Genomic DNA, 27,393 nt, shown 5'->3' with positions numbered 1-27,393 from the left:
CTGCATAGTATGGTTAAAATAATTATAAAAAAATATTTATGAGAGAATGTGATGATGTTCACAAAATGTACCAATAGTGAAAACATAGTAAACTGGTAAAAAGGATTGATAATAACCATAAATGTGTGTTATAAAACAATATCACAGTGATGAACAAAAATCATAAAAGAGAGCGTCATGGAAGTAAAACAACTAGGCAACTCATAAAGACAGGGCAAATCTCAGGTATATCGATGCAGATTACTGTAAGGATATGAAGCTATAACTGTAACTATGAAGAAACTCATAACTGTAAAATATTTACATATCTAAACTACAGACAGTTAGTGGATATGATAAGCAAAGTAACCATAACCCCTCAAAGACATGTGTCTGAAATACTAAAATTGGATTCAACAAACAAAATTTACATTTATTTGTTTTCAAATCTTTTACATATACAATGGTCTCATAAAATTACCATTTAACATTCTACATAAAACAGGAACACGGTCTTAGCAATTCAACTGAGATGTCAAAAAGAACTAATCATCTTTTTTTCATTGAATGCTTGTTTAACCCCAATCCACAGAGAACTAAACATTTTTCTTCACACAATGTTTGTTTAATACAGTAAACAAAATTTCCACAAAATTCTAAGTGTATGGACTATGTTCAATCAATCAATGACATATACTAACAAAGTTACAATATAAATGAAAATATATACACATACATCAAGTCAGATACATCTAGTATTAAGTATTCGGAAAGACCTCTAAGTCATAAAATCAAAACAAACATTATTAACACTTAAAGGGGACAACAAACAAATATGGCACTACAGAAATTGTTGGGTTATTTTCATATAGCTTTGGTCACAGTGGATCACTCAAACCGGCTTCAAACAATGTATCTTTGGATCATAAAAAAAGCTGATGAGTATTACAACACCCATTAAAGTTCTCTCCTATGTATGAAAGTACATAAGCTACATGTATCAATATTGTCAAATAGGCGTTGCAAATGTTAAACACTTGTTAACAGATTGTAGTCAAAATGGGACATGGGTAAAAATATATTGATATCTTGATATCATTGGCTGACTGATATCAACACAAATCAATGTCATAAAACAACCTAAAATTTAATCAAGAACAGTAATTTTAAAACAACTGAAGTGCATCTATTTTTTACTGCTATGTTCTCACACACCAAACTAACCATGGTACCTTTAAATTAGAGTTGACAACTCGTCTCCATGCTGATTTAGTTCAAAAGAACAATTACCCACAATGAAAAACATTTCAGTTCCATACAGCATACCAACTTTCATTTGTCTTAACTAGACTTCAAACAACTGGAGACAAATAATCAAGAACATCTATCTTTCTTTCAGCATACTACAACACAAAACTCAACACAAAAAACAAACAAACTTTTTTATTGATTACTGTTAGCATTATCAGTCATACTTGCTGGGAATAGAACACACACCTTTGACATTACAAGTCAACCTGACTAAGCTACCACCATGTGAGATGTCTACCCTGTACATATTGTATTTACAACAATAAGTAAAACCATGTCTATTTACAACAATGAGATGTTGACCTACCACAATGAGTAATTACATCGTGATGTTCACCTAATACTAAGTTTATTTACAATCTTAAGATGTTCAACAAACACAATGCGTAATTACATCAGTGTCATGTTCACCATATACCATGTTCATTTACATTCTAAAGATGTTCAACAAACACTATGTATGATTACATTCAGTGTGTGAAATAAAAATGATGAAATCCATGTGATGCTGACAATATCTTATTCTAATCTTTTTTTGTAAGCTTTGTAAGCTTTGTTAGTCTCTACATTAAAAAGTTGTAAAAAGTGCCATATTCACCTCACATAATGGGTAATTAGAACATCTTTAAGATTTTCATCAAATACAATGTGTAATTACAATATCATTTAGATATTCATCAAGTAGAATGTGTAATTTGAACATCATCAAGACATGCATCAAATACAGTTTATTTACATCATGAATGAGATAATTTACCAGAAAATATATGTTCTTGAACAGTTGTGCAAAGGCTTTGGTGGAATATACATATCTTTGAGCACCCTTGTCCCAACAGTTCTAGAACACCATACCATGTGACCTTTGCATGTCTGACCTTTCCTCAAGGGAGATTACAAGGACAGTTAAACTGGACACACAATCAGAGAACAGATGGCAACATCCAGGATGTCATTGCACAAAGCATTTCAAACATTAATATGACTATAACTCTCAAACCTTAAGATACACTTACAACAGTCGTACCGCTAAGGTTGTTTTTTCACAATGGCACCAATTACAATGAGGAATGAATTTAACATTACATACTGCTACCTGATCCTAAGTCTCAACGAAATACCAAATATTGTGATATTCCATTACTTATGCTTTTTTGTGTAATGAAATACTTGAGCAGTTGGGATACAAATATGTATGTACTTGTATAAAAATAAGTGATTATAACAAATGTTGGCCCCAAGAGCATATGAAGATTCAACATGTCAACAAAATTGATATGTCTACTGGGGTTACCTCCCTTCCTGCACAGTCTAACACCTTCCTGAAGCAGCCCCAACCAAACTAAAGCCTTGGCGTTTGGGGGATCAATGCTGTTGGGTGTCAGGGTTCAGCCCAGGTCTCATGATCAAGTGTGTGTGTCTCACCTACACACATGTGAGAGTGTGAATGCATTTTTCTATGTCTGTTTGTATTTGTGCCTGTGTCTGTATGTCCCTATATCTCTGCTCTTTTCTGTTTCTAAGATTCCTAGGACACACACAGTGTTTACCATGCTTTCTAAATAGGCAGATGGGGCAGGCTTCAGCAAGTAAGTTTATGGTATTCACAAATGTACAATATTTACACAACAAAAACATTCATAATGTAGATAAGTAATGTATGTAAACTTTGCATATGAGACCCTAAAATGGTCAGTTCCTCTAATCACATTCTTGCAGTACTGAAAACAATACTGATGCATACAGATGTTTGTAATGATAATATAAAGAAAACAAACAGCACTTAAAGAATGCTGGAAATCATTCTGAATCAATGCATAGTCAGTAGATAGCAGATTCACAACACCTCCAAGATATCAGTCCTTTGATCATTACAGTGCTACTGTCTCAATGTTCAACTCTTTCTGCAAGTGCAGCACTTAAGCTGTTTTCCACTCCAATCCAGGAACTGGTGGTCGTCGTTTTTTATGATCGCTGTGGTATCGCCGTGGAAATTCGCTACCATCTACCAAGCATCCCTGTTTCTGGTACTTGTCAATCAGTTTCTGGAAGATCTTGTCAGTTCTCAGCAAGTTCTCATTACCTGCAAGTGAAGAAATACCACCCTGTCAAATATGCTCTGTCTTTACATGGCCTTCTGCAACAACTGCAGCTACAACCACTACAGCTGCTGCTGACACTGCTACAATTACTACAGCTGCTGACACTGCTACAACTACTACAGCTGCTGATGACACTGATACAACTACTACAGCTGCTGCTGACACTGCTACAACAACTACAGCTGCTGATGACACTGATACAGCTACTACAGCGGCTGATGACACTGCTAAAACAACTACAGCTGCTGATGACACTGCTACAACTACTACAGCTGCTGATGACACTGCTAAAACAACTACAGATGCTGATGACACTGCTACAACTACTACAGCTGCTGATGACACTGCTAAAACAACTACAGCTGCTGATGACACTGATACAACTACTACAGCTGCTGATGACACTGCTACAACTACTACAGCTGCTGCAGACACTGCTACAACTACTACAGCTGCTGCTGACACTGCTACAACTACAGCTGCTGCTGACACTGCTACAACTACTACAGCTGCTGCTGACACTGCTACAACTACTACAGCTGCTGATAACACTGCTACAACTACTACAGCTGCTGCTGACACTGCTACAACTACTACAGCTGCTGCTGACACTGCTACAACTACTACAGCTGCTGCTGACACTGCTACAACTACTACAGCTGCTGCTGACACTGCTACAACTACTACTACTGCTACTACATCTACTTGTACTAAATAGAAAACTAGTGTGGGTGCAAGTACTTCAAATATGTGGAATGCATCTGCAACTGTCACTATAACCTTCCTTTAGTATGACAGCTGCTACTATAGTTACTGCTACTGTTAATACTACAAAGGCTACTATGGCTACAATTACTTTTACTTTCAGACTCATTGCTTATTTAGCAACAATCATAAATTCAGCAACTAGTTTTCTGGTGATATCTGGCATCCATGTAATCCACACCATCTTTGAACATATTTAAGCAACGGGAGAAGATCTGGGTTTGAATATTGACCTTGAGTAGCTCATGTTTGTAGTAAGAGGCAACTAATGGTATTGGGTGGTCAGGCTCACTGACTTGGCTGACACTTCTCATTGGCTTCCAATTGCGCAGATTGATGCTCATGCTGTTGATCAGTGGATCATATGGGGCAGATTCGATTATTTACAAACCCCTGACATATAGCTAGAATACTGCTTAGTATGGCATAAAACGTAACTCAATCATATATAGGCAGTTTCCTGGCCTCTATGTGTTTCTAATGCTCAGTTCATTTTGATATCCCAAAATTTCCTCAAGTTTGAGATTCCTTCCTTACCAATGATGATCAGTCCTTTGTGCGACCTTGTGAGTGCCACGTTGATCTGGTTAGCATCTGTGATGAAGCCCAGGTTGTGCTTGCTCCAGCCCAGGGTGGGTCTCTTCTCGATCTTGTAGTGGGGCAGAGACCGCACAGTGCTGAAGATCACGTAGTCCCACTCACCTCCTGTGAAACATAATAAGGAAATGGTGAGTCTGGATCAATGCTGTGGCCAACAGTCAGGCATGTGGGTCAGGAAGTCCAGTAGATGGTGCACGTCAACATGTGCATCATAATGCCTCAAGGGCAAAGGCAGGACACTGGGTCATCAGGAATCTCCAGTCTTAATCAAACCCCAAAGTCATTATTAAAACCCCTTAGCGCTAAGATAGGCAATGACATGACACTTAGAAATGAGGAATCTCCAGTCTTAGTCCAACCCCGAAAGTCCTTATTAAAACCCCTTAGCGTTAAGATGGGCAATGGCATGACACTTAGGAATGAAGAATCTCCACTCTTAATCCAACCCCGAAAGTCCAAATTAAAACCCCTTAGCGTTAAGATGGGCAATGGCATGACACTTAGGAATGAAGAATCTCCACTCTTAATCCAACTCCGAAAGTCTTTATTAAAACCCCTAGTGCTAAGATGCAGGTAGCATAACAACAACTACACTTTAGTGTCTTTCTGTTTGAGATGACCAGTGTTCCAGGCATCTCCTCTGGACCATGTCAACCATTCAACTTCACATTTAACTTAATGGTTATTTTACCTTGGCTGGCAACAACAGTGTTGACATTGATATTCTGGTAGTACTTGGACAGAGCTTCTCGTATTTTGGAGCACTGAGCATTGTACTGTGACATGACATTGATGTAGCGAGGTAAAACTCCGCCCTTCTGAACCAGCCAAGTGAACACCTCCACCTGAAAAATCAAGACACTATAAGTTATCACATCGTGTCTAGGGAAATACAGGGTTTTATCAGTCCCCAGTAAGGTTGTATTCGTAAGGCTTGTCGATGCACGCTTTTCTCACTTCTTGCGTCGTCACCGAGTCATAGCGGGAGGATATGACTTCGCAGCGGGAGTATAAAAGTCGTATACTCCCGCTGGCGGATTGTGATGGACCAATCAAAACTCGACATTCTTACATGAGGCTAGATAAAAGGTTGTACCGACTGTACGTACCAGTACAATATAAATTCACTGATAGATTCCTAAACAAATATTTACCGAACACCTTTGTGTCATTTAACATCCATGTCTGAGCATTTTTGTTGTTATATGTTTAAGATTGGGGTTTTATAAGCAAATACTGCATTTACACTTTCCCTGTGCTGAAGTTACAGGTTACTGTAAGTAGTAAATAAAACCTTCTATTTTCATGTTTTAACAGAACTAGTAAATTGTAACTTATACAAGTAACTAAAGCACTTTTCATTTTCTATACTGTAAACTGATGGGTATATGGAAACAGCAAGTAAAATACTTACTGCATTTTTGGATAACATTAACTATTTAGACCACATCAACATGTAAATGTGAAGTTATATCACCCACCACTTTGTCGACCTCTTCCCTGTTGGACTTGGACTGTTCATTGCCCTCCTCTACTGACACACTGAGACTTTCCTCCACCCCCTCCACATGGCACAGGACATGAGGCACACGCGGCACCGGCCACAGAGCCAGTGGCTCACCTTTCCATGCCACAGATGGACTTGTGGTGAGTCTACCACTGTAGAACTCTTCTGATGGGAAGTCACAGATGCGAGGGTGCTGAAATAAATAAAACAAACACTCCTTCTCAGCATGTGGATAATAGGATATTCCTTGTTTGAGGCTGGATGGTTCTCCGCAAAGATATGTAGAGTTACATCCCTTATATATGTCAGGATTCCATTCGATATATACCAGCATTACACCTTTGGTAATGACAAAACAATACACTGCAAACTGATACTGAATTACCGTTAAGGTAACTAGAATAAAACAACAAACTAGTGGCTATAAATCAATGTTCAAAATACCTGTCTGACCGACCATCCAGGATGGGTCATTTTCAACACAAACTGCCAGATTTTCAATATTAACCTGCCCAAAGGTTGGGTTAAAATTAAGACATGTATCAACGAAGCTATTTTAAGGGCAAGTACATTTTGGTAAGAGCTGGCATTTTATATATATATAACGATATAACTGTCCCGCTGTGCAGTGTTTATATTGCCAACTGTGGGTAAAAAACCTGTTCTCACTCAAATATTCAAATGCCAACTCACCATCCTGTACTGAGTGTTGAGGAAAGTAGCCTCAGCAGCAAACCTCTCAAACAGTGACTGATCTAGACCCAGTTCTGCAGCCAGTTTGCACTGTACGATAGGCCGCAGTTGCTTGTGGTCCCCAATCAGGACAACCTGTTTGGCCTTGGTGGCGATGATAGGTATCATGCTCTGTGGTTCTGTGCTCATGGCACACTCATCAATGATGACCTGGAAGATGCGAGTTGACTGGGTCAGCTTTCTAGTCCCAGCAACCAGGCATGTACAAAGGATCACGTCGCACTTCGTGAGTTCTTCACAGGCAGCATTGTACACCAGTTTTCCATACTTCTTGATGTGGCTTACAGTGACAGATTCAGGATTGGTCCTGAACAGTTTGTCATACATCCTTATTTCTTCCGCATGAGGTTTACCAGTCTTTCTGATCATGTGGTGGAGAGACACATGGAAAAGCTCAGGGTCAGATCTCAGGTCTCTCATAGACCTCTTGGACATGAACGTGCGTTTGGGCACGGGGTAGTCCTGAGCCACAATGTTGCTGCCGTAGAGCCGGATGATGTTTGGACAAGCATCCCCAAGCTTTCTCAACAACAGGCCTACAAAAACAAGTTTCAAACAGACTAGAATTTGTATGTGACATCAAGGACAGAGATAACGAATACTTCCATAAATGTCTTCACATAGCATGGTTTATTCTGCAAATCTCGCAATATCATAACATGTGCTCATAGGTCACAACAGGGATGATCTCAAATCACAGTCTCAAAATCATGAGGCCAAATGTCAAAAGATGACATATATAATTCACAGACCTGTAAACCACACAAAAATAAGGATTTGATTTTGTTATGCAACATCATAAGTTCATAAACTTCTTCTCAACAGGCCTATCTATATTTCATTGTTATGAATATCACAAAAACAGTCTGAGTGTTATGCTTACGTGCAACCAGATCCACAGCTTTGTTGGATGGACCACAAAAAAGCACCTGTTTCCTTTCCACGTCTACACCCTCCAGGTGAAGAAACTTGTTGATCTTGTTGAACAGGTACACCAACTTGATCCCTGTGTATGTCTTGCCAGTACCTGCAGGATATACAGACAGCAACACATGGTGGTAAATAATCCAAAATTATACATTGGTATGCCTTTTTTGTTAATGTACACTGTCCATTTGCATGTCATGTGTGCCTGTGTATTGAGACAGGAAACAGTTGACCCAAGAAAAAATGACAAGAATGTAAAAATGACAGCAGTGCATGTCAGGTCACTCAGTGTCTGGAAGTGAAATAACAGCAAGTCTGACAAGACAAGCAGGAGAGACATGGTGGCAGGTGTGACAAGATAGTAGGTAAGACAGGTGGCAGGTGAGACAAGACAGCAGGTGAGACATGACGGTAGGTATGACAAGATGGTACTTGAGATATGATGAAAGGTTTGACAAGGTGGCAGGTGAGACATGACGGCAAGTGAGATATGGTGGCAGGTGTGACAAAGTGGCATGTGAAACATGATGGCAGGTATGACAAGACAGCAGGTTAGACAAGAATGGAAGTGAGACAAGGTGGCCTGTGAGACAAGGTGACAGGTGAAGTAAGACAGTAGGTGAGACATGGTAGCAGGTGTGACAAGACAGCAGGTGATTCAAGAATGAAAGTGAGACATGACGGCAGGTTAGACTTGGCAGCAGGTGTGATAGTGTGTCAGGTGCGACAAGGCGACAGGTGAGACAAGAATGGAAGTGAGACTAGGCAGCATTTGAGACAAGGCAGTAGGTGAGGCAAGACAGCAGGTGAGGCAGGACAGGAAAGTAGACAAAACAAGAGGGGGAGTGAGACTAGACAGGAAATGAGGCAAAACTCTAAGTGTGACAAGAGAAGATTCAAGACAAGCTGGAAGTAGGACAGGATCACCTACCTGGAGGCCCCTGAATGAGTGTGAAGCTGGAACACAGGGCCCGGTGTATGGCCTCATGCTGCATGGGATTGTTGAGGGGCAAACCCTGCACTGGAACCTCCTTCTCCATCTTCTTCCCATAATCCAGTCTGTCCTTGTCTGGAGAGATAAGAGGTACAAGGTTGAAAGGTCATGCAGCACCAGGTTGACAGTTTTCTGTAGCTTTGGTTTCAGAACCATTATGCATGGCATATCTTTAAGTAATAAATTTTAAGTCAGCTTTTGTTTTAAGAAAAACTGCTAATATTTTGCTCACCAAGTTTAGGAGGCCTTCTGTGCAATGCAATACAGCTTGCTAAATCTGACTTGTCTCCATTCAAGCTTTGCACCATCCTCATTGTACGTCTGAAATAGCATAGGTAACATGTTTTATCAACAATTGGTCTCATCCCTTTACTAACAGTGAAAAAAAATGTAGCCACACAGCATCACTTGAAAATACACCCTAATGACACTTTTGAGGAAACATGTGAAAACTACTTAACCATTACAAATCAGAGACACAAAATCATCTTCCTACCTGTCAACTTCTGACTTGAATATGACCTCTACAATGCCTGTACAGCTGGGGAAGAGTTCCTCTGGCACTGAACCACTGTTGGCATTTATGCTGAATGTGACTGTCACAAAATCTGATTCCATCTCCTTGTCCTTCCTTCTCCTCACTTTCAATATCTGTGCATGACCTACCCATGTGTAGGTGTCTGCCTGTGAACAGGCATCAGCTTGAAGTCCAGGTCCTTCATACTGCTTCTTTTCCTTCAAGGCACATTCAACTGCCACTGCTTTCCTCCTGGATCTTCTCTTTTCAGCTGACTTGCTCCTCTTTGAGGGCTTTGTTGGCTTTTCATCTTTTTTCAGAGGGCAAGAGACTTCAATGACCTTAGTTGAGATATCCTCATCCTCTGTTTCTCTTGGTTTGGGTTTGTTTTGGTCAATCTTGCAACGTATGCATAGATAATCAATAGAGGAGAACTCCCTTCGCCCAAAGTTGTCCCTTTCATCATCATCTTCATCTCCCTCCTCCTTCAACTTCTCCAAAGGTTTGCCTCCAAACTCAATGCATCTTTCATGCACAAAACTTGATGGAAAAGTGAATGTACCTTTGTAGAAGGTTTTGTTCTTTCCTTGGTTACGTTTGAACTCAATATTCACATTGTTGATGGTGGCATTCTCCTCACTGCGAACAGCTGATGTGGCTGATTCCATTTCCAGGAGAGGCAGCCAAGCTCTATGATACTCAGATATTGACTCAATGTTCTTTTTGGCTGATTCTGTGGCATACTTGCTCAACACGCCAACTGGATCTTCTATGTGACTGAGACACAGACTGAGATTCTTGCAAACCTGAAATAATCTCACTTGTGGAGTGAGCAAACCCTTCATAGGATTAGCAACCATCTGTACTTTGATGACACGCCCAGGTTTAAAGCACAGAGTGAACTTGCACTGCTGAAACTTGATCGAACCATCTCCATACTCTGAGGTGACCATGTCTCTCACTGGTTCTCCAGAAGTCAATTCTTGTCTATCTTGGGGTTGACTGTTGACCATCTTCTTCAATGTTTTAAGATCTTGGCTGAACAATGCATTCAACATCTTTGCCCATGTCTGTGTGTCCACAAAGTACACATGCTGATTAGGATCCACAACAGACACAACTTGTTTGAGTCGTTTCTGTTTGGCCCCTTGCTGCTTTTCCAGCATCTTGGAATATGTCAACTGGCTTGGACATCCAGTACAGTCATAAAGCCTCTTCTTCCATTTTCCAGTGATGATTGTCTTTGAAGACCAAGGATCTTGCTTCTCCTCTGGCTTTTTACTGAAGTCCATCAGGTTGAACGGTAATTCCTTGCTTCTGCTTGAGATATGCTTCAAGGATGGAATACAGAGCTCTGCTCCACTATCTGTGACCTTCTCCACCACAGCGTTGAACACCATTGGCCTCTGTGATATCTTTGCAGCTCTCTTCAAAGCTTGGCAGCCATTGCTGAAGTGTTTCTGTCTGGAGGTGGCATTGTTGATATGGACACACAAGTCAGTTATTTCAGTTGCAGAGTAGGGACAGGGTGTACCATCCAGAGCTGCATGTACCAGTCTGTGTACAACGAGGTCCACATATCTCCGGATAGGAGACGTGAAATGTGTATACATTTTGATTTTCAGAGAGAAGTGACTCAGTTCATTTTCAGACAGCACTGAACATTTGTATTCTGCAGACTCCATGATACTCCGCCAGTATTGAAGAGCTATAGCTTGAAAAGGATGGACCTCATCTTTGCACATATTCCTGACCGTTTTGTCTAATGTACCATTGTGCACTCCATCAAGAATCTGAAGCCAGATGTTCCTCTGGACTGGCAAAGTCTCTTTTCTCACAGTGTTGCCTTTGGCTACCCAGTTCTTGGAAGCGACCTTCTTCCCAGGTAAGACTTCTCGTCCCTGGAGGTTCACCACAAAGTCCAGGAACTTCTCCTCACTTTGGACAAATTTCTGGACATCTTCCGTTGATGGTGGAGGCTGACATCTGATGGGGATTGAATGAGGGAACTTCTTTCTCAGCCACTGAGCAATGGATGTATTGGCTTTGATCATAAACTCTTCTACCAGGGCATGAGCCTCCATATTCTGCTCTAAGATTTCTGTCTCAATAAATCTGGGATCTTCAAATGGAACTGCAAACCTGGAATCATTCAGTCTGTCCTTCCTCAAACTCTGAGCAATTTCATGTAGCAGTGTGATACTGTCCTTAAGACTTTGTGAAACATCACTCACTTCCTCATTTTCAATAATTTTCTGGGCATCTTCATACGACAGCTTGCAGGATGATTTAATTCTTGTTTTCATGACTGCTGGTTCTTTCAAAAGTTTTCCTGATTTTTCCATGTGAAAGAAAACTGACAATGCAAGTTTTTCTTCATGTGGTAGCAGGCTACACAAGCCTTCACTCAATGGTTCAGGTAACATATGGTGAGTCCTAGACTCACATGGGTAGAAGCTTGTCGCTCTTTTCTGAGCCTCTCTGTCAACAGGATCCCCTTTCTTCACCACTGCCGCAACATCAGCAATATGGACTCCAATCAGATAGTGGTCATCTTTCTTAGAGATACTCAAAGCATCATCTAGATCTTTCGAATGTGCAGGATCTATTGTGAAAACTTCAAGTCCTGTGCAGTCAACCCTGCCATCATTATCAACAGCTTTCTTTTCCAGAATTTTACCAATATGAGCAACTGAGTCTTGTGGAAAGTATGTAGGAACCTTGTACTGCATTTCGAGGATCTTGAGACCTCCCTTGAAGTCGGTGCCACAGTCCAAGATGTCTACCACTGCTCCAAGAGGGTAGACATGATGAATACCCCAGGTCAGATAGACTACTAGGAACACGTATCTCCCTCGAAGTCCTGGTTTCACATCAAAATATTTCTTGAACCGCAGTTTTCCTTTCTCATTGATTTCATATGTGTCAATCCTGTATTTAGTCAAGGAAGGGTATTTCTTCTTTGTTACACCATTCAAGACATGGATCTTTGGCACAGTTTTGCATAGAGGATGCATAAGAAAACCTTCATCATCATCACATGTGCAGGCCATTACAATATGGCTCTCTTCTCTAAAGTTGCTGTTGAGGACACCAACAACTCGTCCATACACCTTGTCATCTTCTTCGGTTCGCTTATATATCACATGACCAGATACAGGATTGGACTGAGGCTCTGACAGAATCTCCACACAGACTTCATCATTGTTGAATGTCTGCCCACACTTTGATCTCCCATGTATCTCAATATCACGGTAGGTTTCCCCTCCTGGCAAGACCTTACACACAGCCTTGTGGGATGACTCAAACTCTATCTTGCACTGCTTGTACTTGTCAGGCATAGTTGCCATCAGTCGCCTCAACTCAAAAACAGGTTCCATCTGTCTATAGAAATGAGGCCTGGTCTGTTTAAACTCATTTGCTTCAATGCTCTCAGTCTCCACTTCCATCTCCATTCCACATGTAATCTTTGTGTCCATACAGTTGTCATACATCTCTTTACTTTCTTCATACCATGTCTTGTCCAACTTTTCATCTACAACTTTAGTCACCTCTGGTTCGTTCTCTTCATGTTGAGATGAGGATGATCCGCGAAGCTCAAAAGCATCCTCAAGATCTGATCCATCATCCCCACTTGATGTGTCCCAGGCTGTGTACTGAAGAAGCGGGTTACTCTCAACACTGAGCAGTGAGGGGGCCATGCCTGTTTGTCCAGCAGTAGGAAGGGGTAGGGCATTCCTTGTGTTTTGTCTAGATACACTGTTCCCATTCTGCATTGCTCCATCTCTGAGCCAGTCATGGTGACTGACATGGATTGGTTCCACAGGTTCTCGTCTTGTTGCTGTCAATGAAAATGGGTAAGAATTAATTGTAAACAGGGGCAAATGTTCATCTACTCTGGAGGCTATTACCTATTTTTTAGTCCTACATAAAAGCTAATTTTACTACCTGCATCTTCCAAGTCTGAAAATGCAAAACAATGACCTGGTGAAGGGACAAGGAAAAGGACCCACTGAAATGTTTATATAATAAAGAAGAATTTGACACCCATGATACTGTCTTTCAGCCACACAATGAGTTGAGGCATAAGCAACTCATTTTAGCTAAGATGACACACTATCAAGGAAATACATTGTGAGCACTCTGTCCTCATAATATACACAGAGAACTTAGTTAAGCATCCTGATTAAATGAGCCCTGCTCTTAACCCTTTAGAGCATATATGACACATGATTGTTTGTTGTGTGCAACAAAGGGATCCTCTAGTACAGAACCTGTCCCATTTGGAAGCAGCTTAACACAAGTAATGGCATAGACTGCCCCTACAGAGGATTAGGAGGCTGTCAGGGGGTATGGGGAGGACAGTGCTGGCTGTCATACAGACACATGGAAGTTGACCTTGAATCATGTAAGACACACAAAATTACTTTTTGAATGTTCACATTCACCAATAACTTCAACATGAACCATTTCAGGGCCATACTTTTAAAAAAAAGGGTTGTGTACAATATATCACTGATAATGGTGCATTCATATTGGTGCTCCTAAGCTTCCTTTGGTAACATATGTATAAATGAATCTTCACTGTTCTGCGATAATAAAGTTTTCTTAAATGTCTAGATCACAAACTCACGTCTTGAATGCCGTTTTTTCTTCACATGAGCGTTCTTCACCTGCTGGGCTCGTGCTTGTTGCAACTGGAACACAAGTTCAGGTTGTTAGACAACAACAAGAGTATCAGGGCCCAGATTTTCGAAGCTCTCTTAGTGCTAAAATAGTCTTGAGTGCCACACAGCAACATTAACTTAAGACTATCAAAGCCCAGATCAGATAGGGTACAGGGTGTACACACATGCAGGATAATGAACAATATTACATGCACATATGCCGAATACCATCAGTTATACCATATTTTCTCCATACTCTGACATATATTTCTTTCAGAGACTCATTATCCCATACTGTTAATATAGGCCTTGAATCTTCTTTAGGCCAGATGTTTATTCATGTTACTTTTAAGGCTAATGATTCCAGTACTGAATGTGTTTTCGGTTGAGAAAAGACGTATTCCCACATCAGGTTGTCAAGTTCCATTTTAGGATGAGTCATCACAGAAACATCATGATGGGGAGAAATTAAAAAAACAGCCCCTGAGAACTGTGGTAACATCATTCAGATATATTTATATTAATAAGGGTACGAGGTGGAGGGGTTGCCTAGTTGTTCGCCCATAACACCGAAGACACGTGTTTGATTCCCCACATGGCTACAATATGCATGGCCCAATTCTGGTATGCACCTCCATGATATTGCTGGAATATTGCTAAATGTCATGTAACACTACAATCACTTTCTATTACTGGTGTTTTTAAAGACCTACACTGAACAGATGAAATATAGTTAAGTTCAAACAGTCAAAAACATGGACACACATCTTCAAATAGACATAGACATACACTTAGATACTGAAGTAAAATGTAAAGTTTAATATCAAGTACCTGAGTGGTGCTAATGTTTGTCCCGGTCAACCAATCAGCATCTGGCTCTGCTGTTGGCTGCTGCATAGAGGCAGACATCTCCTGATGCAGTTGGTCCATGTACTTCTGAAGATGTTCCTTTATTTTCTTGTCCTGAATGAATGTCAACATGGATTCATGTTTTTTCTGAAAAACCTACACATTTGAAGGTGTATAAATTCAGTCTATCACAGACTGGATTGATTTTTTTCCTGAAAAACCTTCACATTTGAAGGTGTAAAAATCCAGTCTATCACAGAAAGTTCAGAAGATTTAATCAACATCATTTCCACTCATGAAGGTAGTGTCAAAACTATTAAGAACTAAAACACCCAATATGTCAAACTTTGATATGTCCAGCTTATGGATGTCCTAATGAAAAAAGCGTAGTCTCTGGGTTTACTTAATTAGGTAATTACATACTTTTGTGTTGACTGTCATATAGCTTGAAACAGTTATGAAAGTCCATTCAACTTCAACAAAACAGACCTGTGAAGATCCAGGTTAGAACTGATCATTAGAGCAGACTGACAGGATCATTTGGTGTGACTCGCCTACTCAGCTGGCACATGTCATCCTGTCCCAGTTGCGTAGATCAATGCTCATGCTGTGTCACTGAATTATCTGGTCCAGATTTGGTTATTTACAGACCGCTACCATATAGCTGGAATATTGCTGGGTACAGCACAAACAAAACTCACTCATTCAACACAGCAGTGTTTAGCGGTATTTTCAAACCTCTCTGAGGAACATGAGTTGTCTTCAAGCTTACCACTCTGAAAGACATGGATAGACTTCAGACATGCCGCTCTCAAGGGCGTAGTTTGTCTTCAAGCATTGTCTTCAGACATGCCACTCTGATGGGCATAGTTTGTCTTCAGACATACCATGGATGTGAACACCAGACTATGTTAATAAGTATGTCATCTCCATGCAAGTGGGTTTACCAACCACGGGGGACATCGAGAGTAATAATTATTACTGTCAATAAGGTGCTAAATCCAACTGGCTCAGTCTCTCATTCACTGAATCAAAGATCAGGAATGAAACTACATATGATACTTTCAGATATCAGTAATTTTCCTATGGATATCAAGATATCTGCTATGTAACTAGGCCAACAACATACTTTAGTCATACCAGCTTGAAACTGACCACCATTACAATTGCTAGTTTCCTATATCCTGTAATGACTACATCTCACCACCGACATATATCTGGTACAGATGAGTGCGGCATAAAACTAAACTCACCCACTCACCATATCACAAGTGTGACATCCAGCTCCACATGCACAGGCAGGTTGGTTGGTTTGTTAGTTTTACACCACACAGTTCGGGCTATATGCCGGCAGTCCGTAATCGAGTCTGGACTAGACAATGACACAATGACATGTGTCCACCCTGTCAACGAACATGCCCACATGATCCGCTTACAACACGCATGGGCTACTGCATGGCCACCATATTCTATCCCGGATTTTCATGGATACCTGTACGGAACACATGGATTAATGGTAACTTCTGAAATGACCATACCTGAATGCATTCCTTAGCACATTCAACCTTGTCCAGTGCTGCACGGTATTGTCCACTCTTGTGTAGAGCTCTTGCCCAGAGTTCATAGGGAATGTAGCTGCTGCAGTCAAACAGTTCACAGGCTGGAATCAGAACATTACATTGGCATCAAAGTGTGACTCAGGCTGGAAACAGAACATTACATGACATCAAGGTGTGACACGCTGACTGGAAACAGAGCATTACATGACATCAAGATGTGACACACTGACTGGAAACAGAGCATTACATGACATCAAAATCATCCAATCAAAATGACATATTTCCTATACTACATAGCTGCATCTACTAGCTGCAGTAATGATTCTAAGGCTATAGCTAACATGTTCCCATCACTGTATGGATTTCAGGGATGTCTTCGAAAGAAGCAGGCCCCTTTAAAATCTGTTTCTTAGTAGTCTAAAATACTTTCCTTTCATGGCGTCTCTATCTATTGTGAATTGCTATCTTAATAATTGTGAATGTATTATTTTCATATACCATACATGCTTTCTCATTCAAAATTTCATCTTGCTGTGTCTGTCCACCTTTTTCAAATTACTTGATGTACGTGTATTCTAAATGTTTTAACCACTGCCAACTGTCACATTTTCTCCACAATTGATATAACAGCCATAAATACAAGTTATCTCCCCTGATGAACAAAATTTTCACAGAATACATGTCTGTCCCTAATAATTGTGCATTATCAGCAGGTATATTTTAGCTGACAATCCCTTTATGGCAGTGTTAGCTTCATATCCTACCTGGAATCCCTTGGCATGTACATCTAGACTCTCTGAAGACATGTTAAAAGCCTGTTTGAAATGAAGATATTCGTATGCAATAAATGCTATTGTAATGTTCTTAATGTAATGTCAGCAAAACAGAAATATCTGATTTTTGAAAACAACTTACCCTCCTTACTGTATCTGGTACAGAGTCTGTACTGCCCCTACAACAGGCAAAAGACAAGACGAGCATAAGCATCTGCTCTTTGAGAGGCATTTTAGAAGTTGAAAAGATGAGGGAAAACCAAGCTCTATGGATAGTCAACTTCTTTATTGCAATGAGTGTGACACTGCGATGTAGGTACTAACACAGTTATCAAGCAAGTGATACATAAAGTAAAGGTTCTTTCACATTTTCACATATTCTCAATTAAGCTGTTTCTACTTCATACTTGCATTATCTCTTAACATCCCTCCTGTAAGTACTAAATGATTTCTCCACTACACATTGAAAATTACACAATAGTATTGACTTACTGCTTGGTAGCTGCACTTGGCCAGAAGAAGAATGAGATCACCTCGTGTCCTTGTCTTTTGCTTGAGGGGGAACCCTCTTCCCGCAACCATGTATGCCCGGATCAAGTCCAGGCACAAGAAGTATGAGAATGCTGGATTCTCCTTCATATTCTCAAACACCAACTCTCTCAAGTCTCGCAACATTCGTAGTGTGCTCTGTTAAGTACACAAAACAGTGATAGTATTACTAGTAGCAGATATTGAAGTGATAGTAGCAGTTGTAACAGTAGTAGTGGTAGTGATAGTGGTAGTGACCATGGTCATGGTAGTGGTAGTGGTCGTGTTCGTGGTCTTGGTCATGATCATGGTAGTGGTCATGGTAGTAGTAGTGGTCTTGGCAGGGAGTCATCATGGTCTTGGTTGTGGTAGTGATTGTGGTAGTGGTCGTGGTAGTGGTTTTGGTGATGGTAGAGGCAGTGGTCACGATCATGGTAACGGTCATCATTGTGGTAATGGTCATGATCGTGATAGTGGTTGTGGTAGTATTTACTGTGAGATAGTTGCAGCTGTAGCAACAATATGGCCCACCGATGGTCATAAACAAGAAATATGAGCACTGATAAAAACTGAGGACCTTATAACACATTCTGTATCATGTAAAAAAACATATATCATCACCATGATGCTGACTGGTGAAACCAATCATAATCAGAATGATCAAAATATTCCATCGAATAAAATTACGCATAACGTTTTGCCTGGGAAATCAATACTGCACAGAAAATAACAACTCATGGCCCATACCCATGCAATGCTATAAACAATGGGGTCTCAATGGAAGGATATCAAACCACTTTGCACCTGGTGCATAATTTTAGGTGATAACCTTGTTGCACCACTCAAAAATAGGTTGCACCTGCTACTCATTATAAAATTATATAGTTTAGGTATTGATGATTGGAAACATAATTGTAACGAATCATTCTGGGCCTGACAAGATCACTTTATCTCTCTTCATAAAATTTCATGACATCAGTGACAATCGCCTTAGTCATCAATAACAGATCCAAAATATTTTCTCATCTTTCTGTTTCTAGCCATCCTCTATATCTCCTGGGTATACATTCCGATAAGTCTCCACTATACCCTGGATGCATCTATGGCTCAGCCCGATACATTTATTACCTCCCTTGGCTTGCTTTTTATCCAATCAGGTGTCTATGCTGGGAAGTTGAGCGAACCAGTCACAACTCATTTTCACTTTTTAAATTATCTGATTAAACTTGGCAAACAAACCATGCACAGGTCCTCTGAAAGAGGTAGATGGTGTTCTTGCATATGTTTTTAAAAAGGTTTCCGCCCCAATAATTTGCCTGTATGATTTCCCCAAATTGTGAGTCAAACGGCGAGCAAACCTTTGCAGCTGCAACTGCTACCTTTGTTGACACTGGCAAGCTTGGTTATAACGGCGGCCTTGCTGATTGACTACTGTGAGAATGCGGAGTCAGCAAATGGAGGTAACAAAATTATCTGGCCAACCTGTCGATGCGTCCAGGGTATATTAGAGACTTTTCGGAACGTATACCCTGGAGATATCAAGGATGGTTTCTAGTTGGAATCTGTGTTCTCTGAGCAGTAAAATATTAACATGCACTGGATGCAAGTTTACATGAAGACGAGGTTGCATATTGTAGTTTCAGGTTGCACCAAAGCAAGTTTTTATAAATATGAGATTCTGCAAATTTCCAATTGCATCAGTGCAAGTTCAACATCCTTTTAAACTGCGCCCTCAGCAATTATTTTCCAATGTAATTATTCAGCATATTCTCTATAGTTCAGATTAATGGTGTAATGTTAATGTCTGGCAAAGTGTGGCTTATTACCGTTTCGTTCATTCTCCACATATTACTGTCAAGAAACAGGGTCCTCCAAAGCAAGCTTCCAGTACAGGAACAGGCCATATTTATGACCAGTTCTCGGCCAGGTTCCTTTCCATCCAGATTAGCAGCAATGTCAAGCAGAATCATGGCTGTAACACAAGACAGGCAAGGATGACGAAATATTGTTTTATTGTGCCCAAATTAAATGATAGTCCTGTCTGGGCAAAGTTAAGAAACTAAAACATCATCATGCCATAAAACGATGATGCACACACAACAAATAATCACCATTAACTTACATGTATACACTGTGAACACTTATTAGTGACATATGTATTAAAGCCCAGTACCTAAAATAAGATTTTATCACCCTTTGTGACCAATTAATTAGACCACAATAAAACTGTTTGAGGTAAACAGGCACAACAAAACTCAACAGTGTCCTTGACCAAAGATTGGACCAATGAATTGCAGCCTACCTCAAAAACTAATTAACATATAATACTCGAAGAAATGCTGATCATAATCAAAACATCATACCAACTCTGTGAGGTTTTTACAGAATTTATGTCCTAAAAATAAAAAAGTTGTTTAACAAACTATCATTTAAATATTGACACTCAGTTGTCTTCTTCTCTGCACTCCTTCCCCTTAGCAATTGTGAACTGTGTCAATATCTTACTGATAGTTTGTTAAACAACCTTTTCATTTTTTCAGATATAAATACTGCAAAAAAAATCACAGAGTTGGTCTGATGTTTTGATAATGATCAGCTCCTCATTGAGTATAATGTGTTTATTAGTTTTCAAGTTAGACTGCAATTCATCGGCTGGCTTATGAGCCAAACAAATTGTAATGTGCCACTTAAACATTAAAATGCACCAACCACATTCCACACGTTTTGAAAACATTCACCAAGGGATGATCACTTAAAACATATCACTATATTTAAGCACCCGGGTTTAAAAATAGGTAAGTATCTCATTCTTATTTTCATGAGCATAAATTCACATATTCCTGATACAGTTTGCTTTTATAGATGCTAGATTAACTTACTCAAGCAGGATTTATAAATTGGTGGCTAATTTGATACAAAACAAATCTCACTTACTTCTGTAGAAATAATGAAATGCTTGAAAAATGTCACACCCCTGAAAATAGAAATTAAATATTAATTACCACTTACAATAAACATAACCAACATTTTTCTGAGATTTTCTGATTATTTCAGAATACACCAATGATATTTAAATGTGAAAATAATCCTGCATACTGACACAAATGATTAATATAAAAATATCAGTATAAAAGTAAAAAGTACATATTCAAAAATTATTTCCTGCAAATATATAATTAATGACTCTCAGTCTACACAGATAAACAAGGGTACTCCAAATAAGAATACAAATTTTTTGTTTTCTTTGTGCAACTAAGGAAACATACCTGTGTCAAGGCATACTCTGTGAATTGGCAGATTAGTATCAGAGCTCGTGTCTTTTCCGGAAATCCTGCTGGACTCAGGCAAACCTTCATGGAGGTCACCAGTGTCTTCCAGTCTATGGGCCTGAACTCTGATTTCATGACCTTCTCAATACCTTCCTGCAGCAAGTCCTCCATGTCCTTGGTTTCAGACATCATATTCTGGATAGCCTGGTTAAACAGGAGTGCAGTTAGCATGCTTGAAGAATAAGGAGAAACACCATGGCAGAGAATGGCAAATAGTGTGTGAATGATAATGGTTTACGACTATTTCAGCAATATGCAAGAAGGGGACACAACAGGAGTCTTCAGCTTTAAGAGCAAACACCTCACCACTAGATCAACTCCTCTCTCAACAAATGATAGACAAGAAAGATTCCATGCTAAGTTGTTTGACAGTGAAACAGGAAAGCCTGAGGTGATGACAGATCTAGACACATTGCAGCAGGTACAACTAGTTGCATGTACTGATTGACAAGAATTGTGTCGGACCACTCAGCAACTCATGATGCAGTATACTAGCTTGGTTACACTACAGCTCGGGACTGTGAGTGGTATGTAGCATCACCTTATGTGAAGTATACCAGTATGGTTACATATTAGCTTGGGATAGTATAACTGAAATGAGAGCTGTGAGTGGTATGTAGCATCACCTTATGTGAAGTATACCAGCTACATTACACTAAAGCTAGAGAAGGTATAACTATAAGTAAAGCAGTGAGTGACATGATGCTCAGCACCTTAAAGAACTTCCATACATGCTCATGCATTTTAGCAGAATAAAAATGGACCTACCTGCCCCATGATGCTGCCTTCTGGAGTGGCAAAAAAAGACTCCAGCTGCTCAAGTAATGAGAGTGGATCTGAAATGCATATCATAAATGCAGTATTAGCTGTTATTCAGGCATTAATATGCATATGACTATTTGTACTATCTTACGAAACGTTAACAGATCTAGCTCTCCGAGATGCCATGCTGCATTATAACACAGATATTCTATACAGACAAAACATACTAATTCGGAGCCAACCATTACTGATGTGGTCTGGAATCAAACCACCCTCCTTCTGCTCTTTATCCTGTCTCTTTATCCACTTTACCAGAGAGGCAGTCCCAGAAATAACTGAATTTTAGCAAAAATACAAAACAATTAAGGGAATCATTAAACAACAATGTACACAAATGTAAAATTTTTAATTTTAAATGCAACAAAATTCATTCCCATTGACATAAGAAATCTCTGGATTAAGCAGAGTTGACACCAGCAACATCTTTAGCAAATGTTTATCAATTACTACCATACCAACAATGATCACAACAGCTGTTCATGCAAAGGTGAGTCAGACACACAAAGCCTATATCTTGTATTAGGTAGATAATCTTGTAAAGCCATAGTACCTTAAATACTATCTGAGATATTGTTATCAAGAAAGAAAACCTATGGTGGGTCTATTTTTGTGTTTGGAACAGTGTGGTAGCCCAGTGGTTAAAGTGTTAACTTGTCATGCCTAAGGCACAGGTTCATTTCCCATGTGGGAAATTCCCTATTTCTTGTGTCCCCAACCATGATACTGCTAGAATATTGCTAAAAGCAGTATAAAACCCAATTCACTCACTCACTCTTAGACATACACCTCGGTATGCACCAGAGATTAGGAGGGAGCACACACATTTGCTACAAGTACAAATCATATGATGTATTCACTGTTTGGTGAATCAATTTTCTCTGGGAGGTTAATATGAAGCAAATATATAGTCTGGTTCATAATTATTGAGAATTTTTCTTCTTACTTTGAGCTATCCTAACACCTCAACTGATTCACTGATACTTAAAACTAAGTAATGGTATAAGGGAGGTAACTCATCTTGGCCTACTGAGTATAGTACAATTAGAGTTACCTCCCCTGAATTTGTAGCAGACGTCATTTTCCTCAGCACTGTCAACAATGTCTGCTGAAGATAAAAGAAGGTTGATTTTTGAGTTGTGTAATCAAGGAATTGATGATGTAAATACATTGGCAGAGAGAACAGGAACTCCTCTTTCTACTGTGTATAGGATTAGGAAGAATTTTAAAGAGGGAAAGGATTTTGGGCACCAGAAAGGAGCAGGGAGACCCAGAAAATTGGACTTCTCAGATCGCGTCCGGCTGGGAATTTTAGCATCTAAAAAGCAAAGGGCAAGCATCTCCAACATCAGGTATGAAATGATAGAAAGGGGATCAACAGTTGTATCAAAATCTACAGCTAGAAGAAATTTGATTGATCTTGTATGGGAGAAAAAGACTGGAATTCCTTCTCCTCTCATGAAACAAGAACATAAAGACAGGCGTGTTGAGTGGTGTTTGGCACATGAAAACTTTGACTGGGAAAATGTGATTTTTACTGATGAAAGCTCAATATGGGTATATCCCAATAATGTGAAAATATGAACAAAGTCTGCGTCAGCACCGTTGTATCGACGACCTAAATACAGCCCAAAGTTTCATGTATGGGGAGGGATATCCTTATTAGGAACGACCCCGCTGTGTGTGTTTGAGGGAAATCTGACAAGTCAACGCTACACTAACATATTAGATAATTTTCTCCTTCCAAGTGCACATGTGTTTTATGGAAATGACTGGATTTTGCAGCAAGATAATGATCCTAAACACACTGCAAAACATGCCAAGCAGTGGTTTCAGGAGAAAATGTGACTGCATTACCATTTCCTGCCTATAGTCCTGACTTAAATCCCATTGAGAACATTTGGGGGATGATGAAGGAATGTGTGAATCAAAAGGGGTTGACAAAAATTGAAGACATGAAGAGAGAAGTGGTCCGATACTGGGACAGCATAACTCACGAGACACTAACCTCTCTGATAGGAAGTATGCCTACCCGTCTTAGACTGTGTCGTGAAGCTCAAGGAGACTTGATAAAATATTAAATTGTTACCTACACAACATGAAAAGGTCAGTTCACTTTCACAATACATTCAATTTTATCTGATTTGTTCTCGTTTAATAATATGAAATGCTTTAGCTATTCTCAATAATTTTGAACCATACTGTATATAGCAGGAAATATCATCCTGGAAGAATAGTCATGGTTATCACTGTGTTAATTAATTATTGTCTGTGTAATTGTCACTGGATCAGGTCTGGTCAATAACTGAGTGGCGATGTGCTGTAGGCAAACAATAGCCCAAATACACTTGACAATAAAGATAGTTCCCCCAACAGTTAAGCCAATCTATTTTCACCCTCAATTGCTTCATGTTGTTATACATATGTGTGTGTGTGTTCTATTTAACTGCATAATTTTATGTAATTTATTTGAATCATTTCATCTATGGCACATACTTTTATGCTCTTCAAGTCTCTTATTGCCTCTTGGCAGCTTGTGCATACACATTCTTATAAATTTATACATACATTACAAGCATATACAAGATGAGACTAAAATAAACAACATCTATCTCTCTCTCTCTCACTATATTACAGTCAATGTTGGTATTGTCAGAAAAATTCACTAAAGCTGTTTCCTACACTCTGAAAGTTAAACATTTTACTGTCATAATTACAGTCCATTAACTCTTCTATGATAATAAATCATAAACTTATTTTGATGATTTATTTAATTATGTCTGAAAATGATAATACTAAAAGAAAGTCAAAGTCAAAGTTCTTTGTTAATTTTTGGAATCAAATCGAAACATAATCAGTCACTTCTCAATAAGTCCCAGTCATTTTGTCAAATAGTTACACAGTTCAATTCATAACATGTCTGAAATATTTAAGCACTTTGTATACTCCCTATTTCATTCATATGTTCCACAAAGACTATTTCACAGACAGAGAGGGGACCAACATTCTCCATATAACAGGAACATGATGATCAACACAAGAAGTACAACTACTGTTACGAAGAAATTGCCAACAACCTTGCTTAATAAATGTATATGCAAGCAGTTCGTGTGGAATACAGAGTTAACACGGGTAGATCGCTGTACTTACCCATTGAGATGCGTGTTTAATCTAGGTTTTCATGCAGCTAGTAGTTGATGCTTACCACGCCTATATATCCAACGAATGACCGAACTCTCAAGTTCGAAATGTACAAATGAGCATAGTTTCATTTGCATGACATTTTATACACATTCAAAATGCAAATGACATCACTAAAGTCATCAGGCGTAACAGTTATATATAGCGCTTTAGCTTTGTCAGCGGATCCATATTCACTGGACTCAGAGGTACAAATAGAATTCTTGAAAATAAGGAAAATCCAGGAAATGCCATTGTTCTATTTAAACATCCAGCCACAGCTATCAGCTGTTAAGATGTTGGTTGGCCGACATTTCAACTAAAGCGAAAGTAGCAACCACTCCTCGTTGATAACTGACGCTACTGACAGGAATATCCACATTTTCGCCATGCCAACATATGCGGGTTGCATATACCTGGTTTATATCACCTCACACTGAACGTGCGTAAGTGTGAACCTCACTGTCACATTAAATTTCATAACTGAATACTTCGAGTGGAATATACTTCCTGAAACTCCAAGAGGCACCTGCTGCTGCTATTTTCTTCGTTACTTATTTCATATTTTCCGTTTTCTTATTCAAGTGGTATTTCCGTCAACCGTGCAGTTGTTTTTCTTGATAATTAAATTAAAAATAAATCTTAGTAATTATTTAATGTATATAGAGGTGGTCCCAATTTGTTTTCATTTTTAGAGAGTATACACTCGTCTCTGTGGTACGTTACAGAATAGTTGTACGATAGTAGCACCCCAAAAAGGTAAATATTTTGATTACGTAATATATGTGTATTTTTAGACTTCCTAGAAGGCGTTGTTTATTCATGAGAAATATGTCAACACTATAAGTGGTCGGTTATTTCCGACAGTTTCCGACAGATTATAGTGAAATGCACACGATGTCAATAATGTGCCATTACATGGATACAAAATTATAGCTGAAATATATCATATCATATATCATGAGGCTTTTCAGCTATATATAAAACCATTTGCAGGTCTTTGAACCATTAGAGAAAGGGTAAATGGACTATGTGTAATTTATCATGTCAATAAGTTGTCTATTGAATTAATTGCTATCTTTTTTTTTCTTAACACGAGTAGGCAGCCTAGTTGTTTAGCCAAGTGGTTAAAGCGTTCGCTCGTCACGCCAAAGACCCGGGTTCGATTCCCTACCCAGGCACAAGCCTTTTACTGGTGTCCTCAGTCGTAACATGCAAGAATAGTGCTAAAAGCGGCGTAAACCTTCACTCACTAATTCTTACACCGTATGTATAAATAAAAACGGTTTTTATTTTAAGAAATTAGATTCTGATTTTAACAGGCACGGCCTCTTTTCATAAGAAAAACAATTTTCATTCAAACGAAGTGAGCTAAGCAATCAAAATCAACCATTTGAACATAATAATACCAATGAAAATTCATTCCTCTAGATTCACGAATATTTTGGCGCTATTGCAAAACCTTCCCTTTAACACCTAAACATATACAAGTAGTTACCTAGAGGTGTGTTGAAGTATGCGAGACCAAACCGTCTATACTATGTGGACATTTGTACATGTATGTCTGGATTTGTAAAAGCATGCTGATGTTTGGATGTTATTGGTTTCTGTGGTTAATCAGCACATTAGCAGTCTAAACCAATAAGTAAATTTTTTTTTCAAACAGGACTACATAAAAACTGATTTAAAATCACTTTGTATCTGTTTCGCTTCCTTGTGTTATGGTGCGTGTATGAGTGAAGCCGTGCTTGTATTCGGTTATTAATTGTCGTATAAGATATCGCAAGGTGAAACGGCTGAATAATATCGAAGGCAAGGTGTGGGTGCGTGCGTGAGTATGGGTGCTAAACGTGTCTCTATCTCACATAGGCCTTTCTGGCAAGACTCGTGAAAATATGTCAGAATTGGCCTTCAGCAACCTGTGCTTGTCATAATAGAAACTACACTGGAAGCCTCTAAACCGGCCTCCCTTGGTATACCGAGCGTGCCGGTTAATAAACTTTTCCCATTTCAACCTGAGAATGATACTGTGCCGTAAAACACAGCTGAAGAACGTGTGATGTAACGGGATCGGGTGGTCAAGCTCGACGGCTCGGTTGACACATGTCATCGTATCTCATTTAGTAACTTGCTGGACGTGATGGTGATCATTGGATTGTCTGGTCCAGACTGGATTATTACTATTGCGGAGTGCTGCTTTAAACATAAAACAAATTCAAGAGGATTTGTGAATTTGT

The 27,393-nt window shown here is 39.4% G+C and overlaps 1 protein-coding gene across 1 annotated transcript; it reads right to left on the bottom strand.

The window, feature by feature from the left end:
* Nucleotides 1-1,875: 1,875 nt before the first annotated feature.
* LOC137290611 (3'-5' exoribonuclease HELZ2-like) lies at nucleotides 1,876-25,688 on the bottom strand. Its single transcript, XM_067821668.1, has 19 exons — nucleotides 25,127-25,688; nucleotides 21,926-21,993; nucleotides 21,095-21,301; nucleotides 20,763-20,802; nucleotides 19,655-19,800; nucleotides 17,793-17,987; nucleotides 17,443-17,479; nucleotides 16,507-16,628; nucleotides 14,951-15,082; nucleotides 14,086-14,149; nucleotides 9,432-13,293; nucleotides 9,168-9,256; nucleotides 8,873-9,010; nucleotides 7,898-8,041; nucleotides 6,955-7,550; nucleotides 6,236-6,454; nucleotides 5,446-5,599; nucleotides 4,692-4,859; nucleotides 1,876-3,370 (listed from the first exon to the last, which is right to left on the bottom strand). The coding sequence occupies exons 1-19, from the start codon at nucleotides 25,128-25,130 to the stop codon at nucleotides 3,207-3,209; spliced, it is 6,549 nt and encodes a 2,182-aa protein (XP_067677769.1). The 5' UTR covers nucleotides 25,131-25,688; the 3' UTR covers nucleotides 1,876-3,206.
* Nucleotides 25,689-27,393: the final 1,705 nt, after the last annotated feature.

This window comes from Haliotis asinina, chromosome 7 (assembly GCF_037392515.1).
Source record: "Haliotis asinina isolate JCU_RB_2024 chromosome 7, JCU_Hal_asi_v2, whole genome shotgun sequence".
In the NCBI taxonomy this organism is placed as follows: Eukaryota; Metazoa; Mollusca; class Gastropoda; order Lepetellida; family Haliotidae; genus Haliotis; species Haliotis asinina.
Note: the sequence above shows the minus strand (reverse complement) of the source record. Positions and strands in the feature narration are given on the sequence as shown.

What these genes read in the sequence shown, in the direction of transcription:
- LOC137290611 (XM_067821668.1), bottom strand. An exon ending in AAGGCAGCATCATGGGGCAG is followed by an intron (nt 21,302 to 21,925) that starts GTAGGTCCATTT and finishes CTGTTTAACCAG; the next exon opens with GCTATCCAGAATATGATGTC. An exon ending in CAGAGTATGCCTTGACACAG is followed by an intron (nt 20,803 to 21,094) that starts GTATGTTTCCTT and finishes TTCTATTTTCAG; the next exon opens with GGGTGTGACATTTTTCAAGC.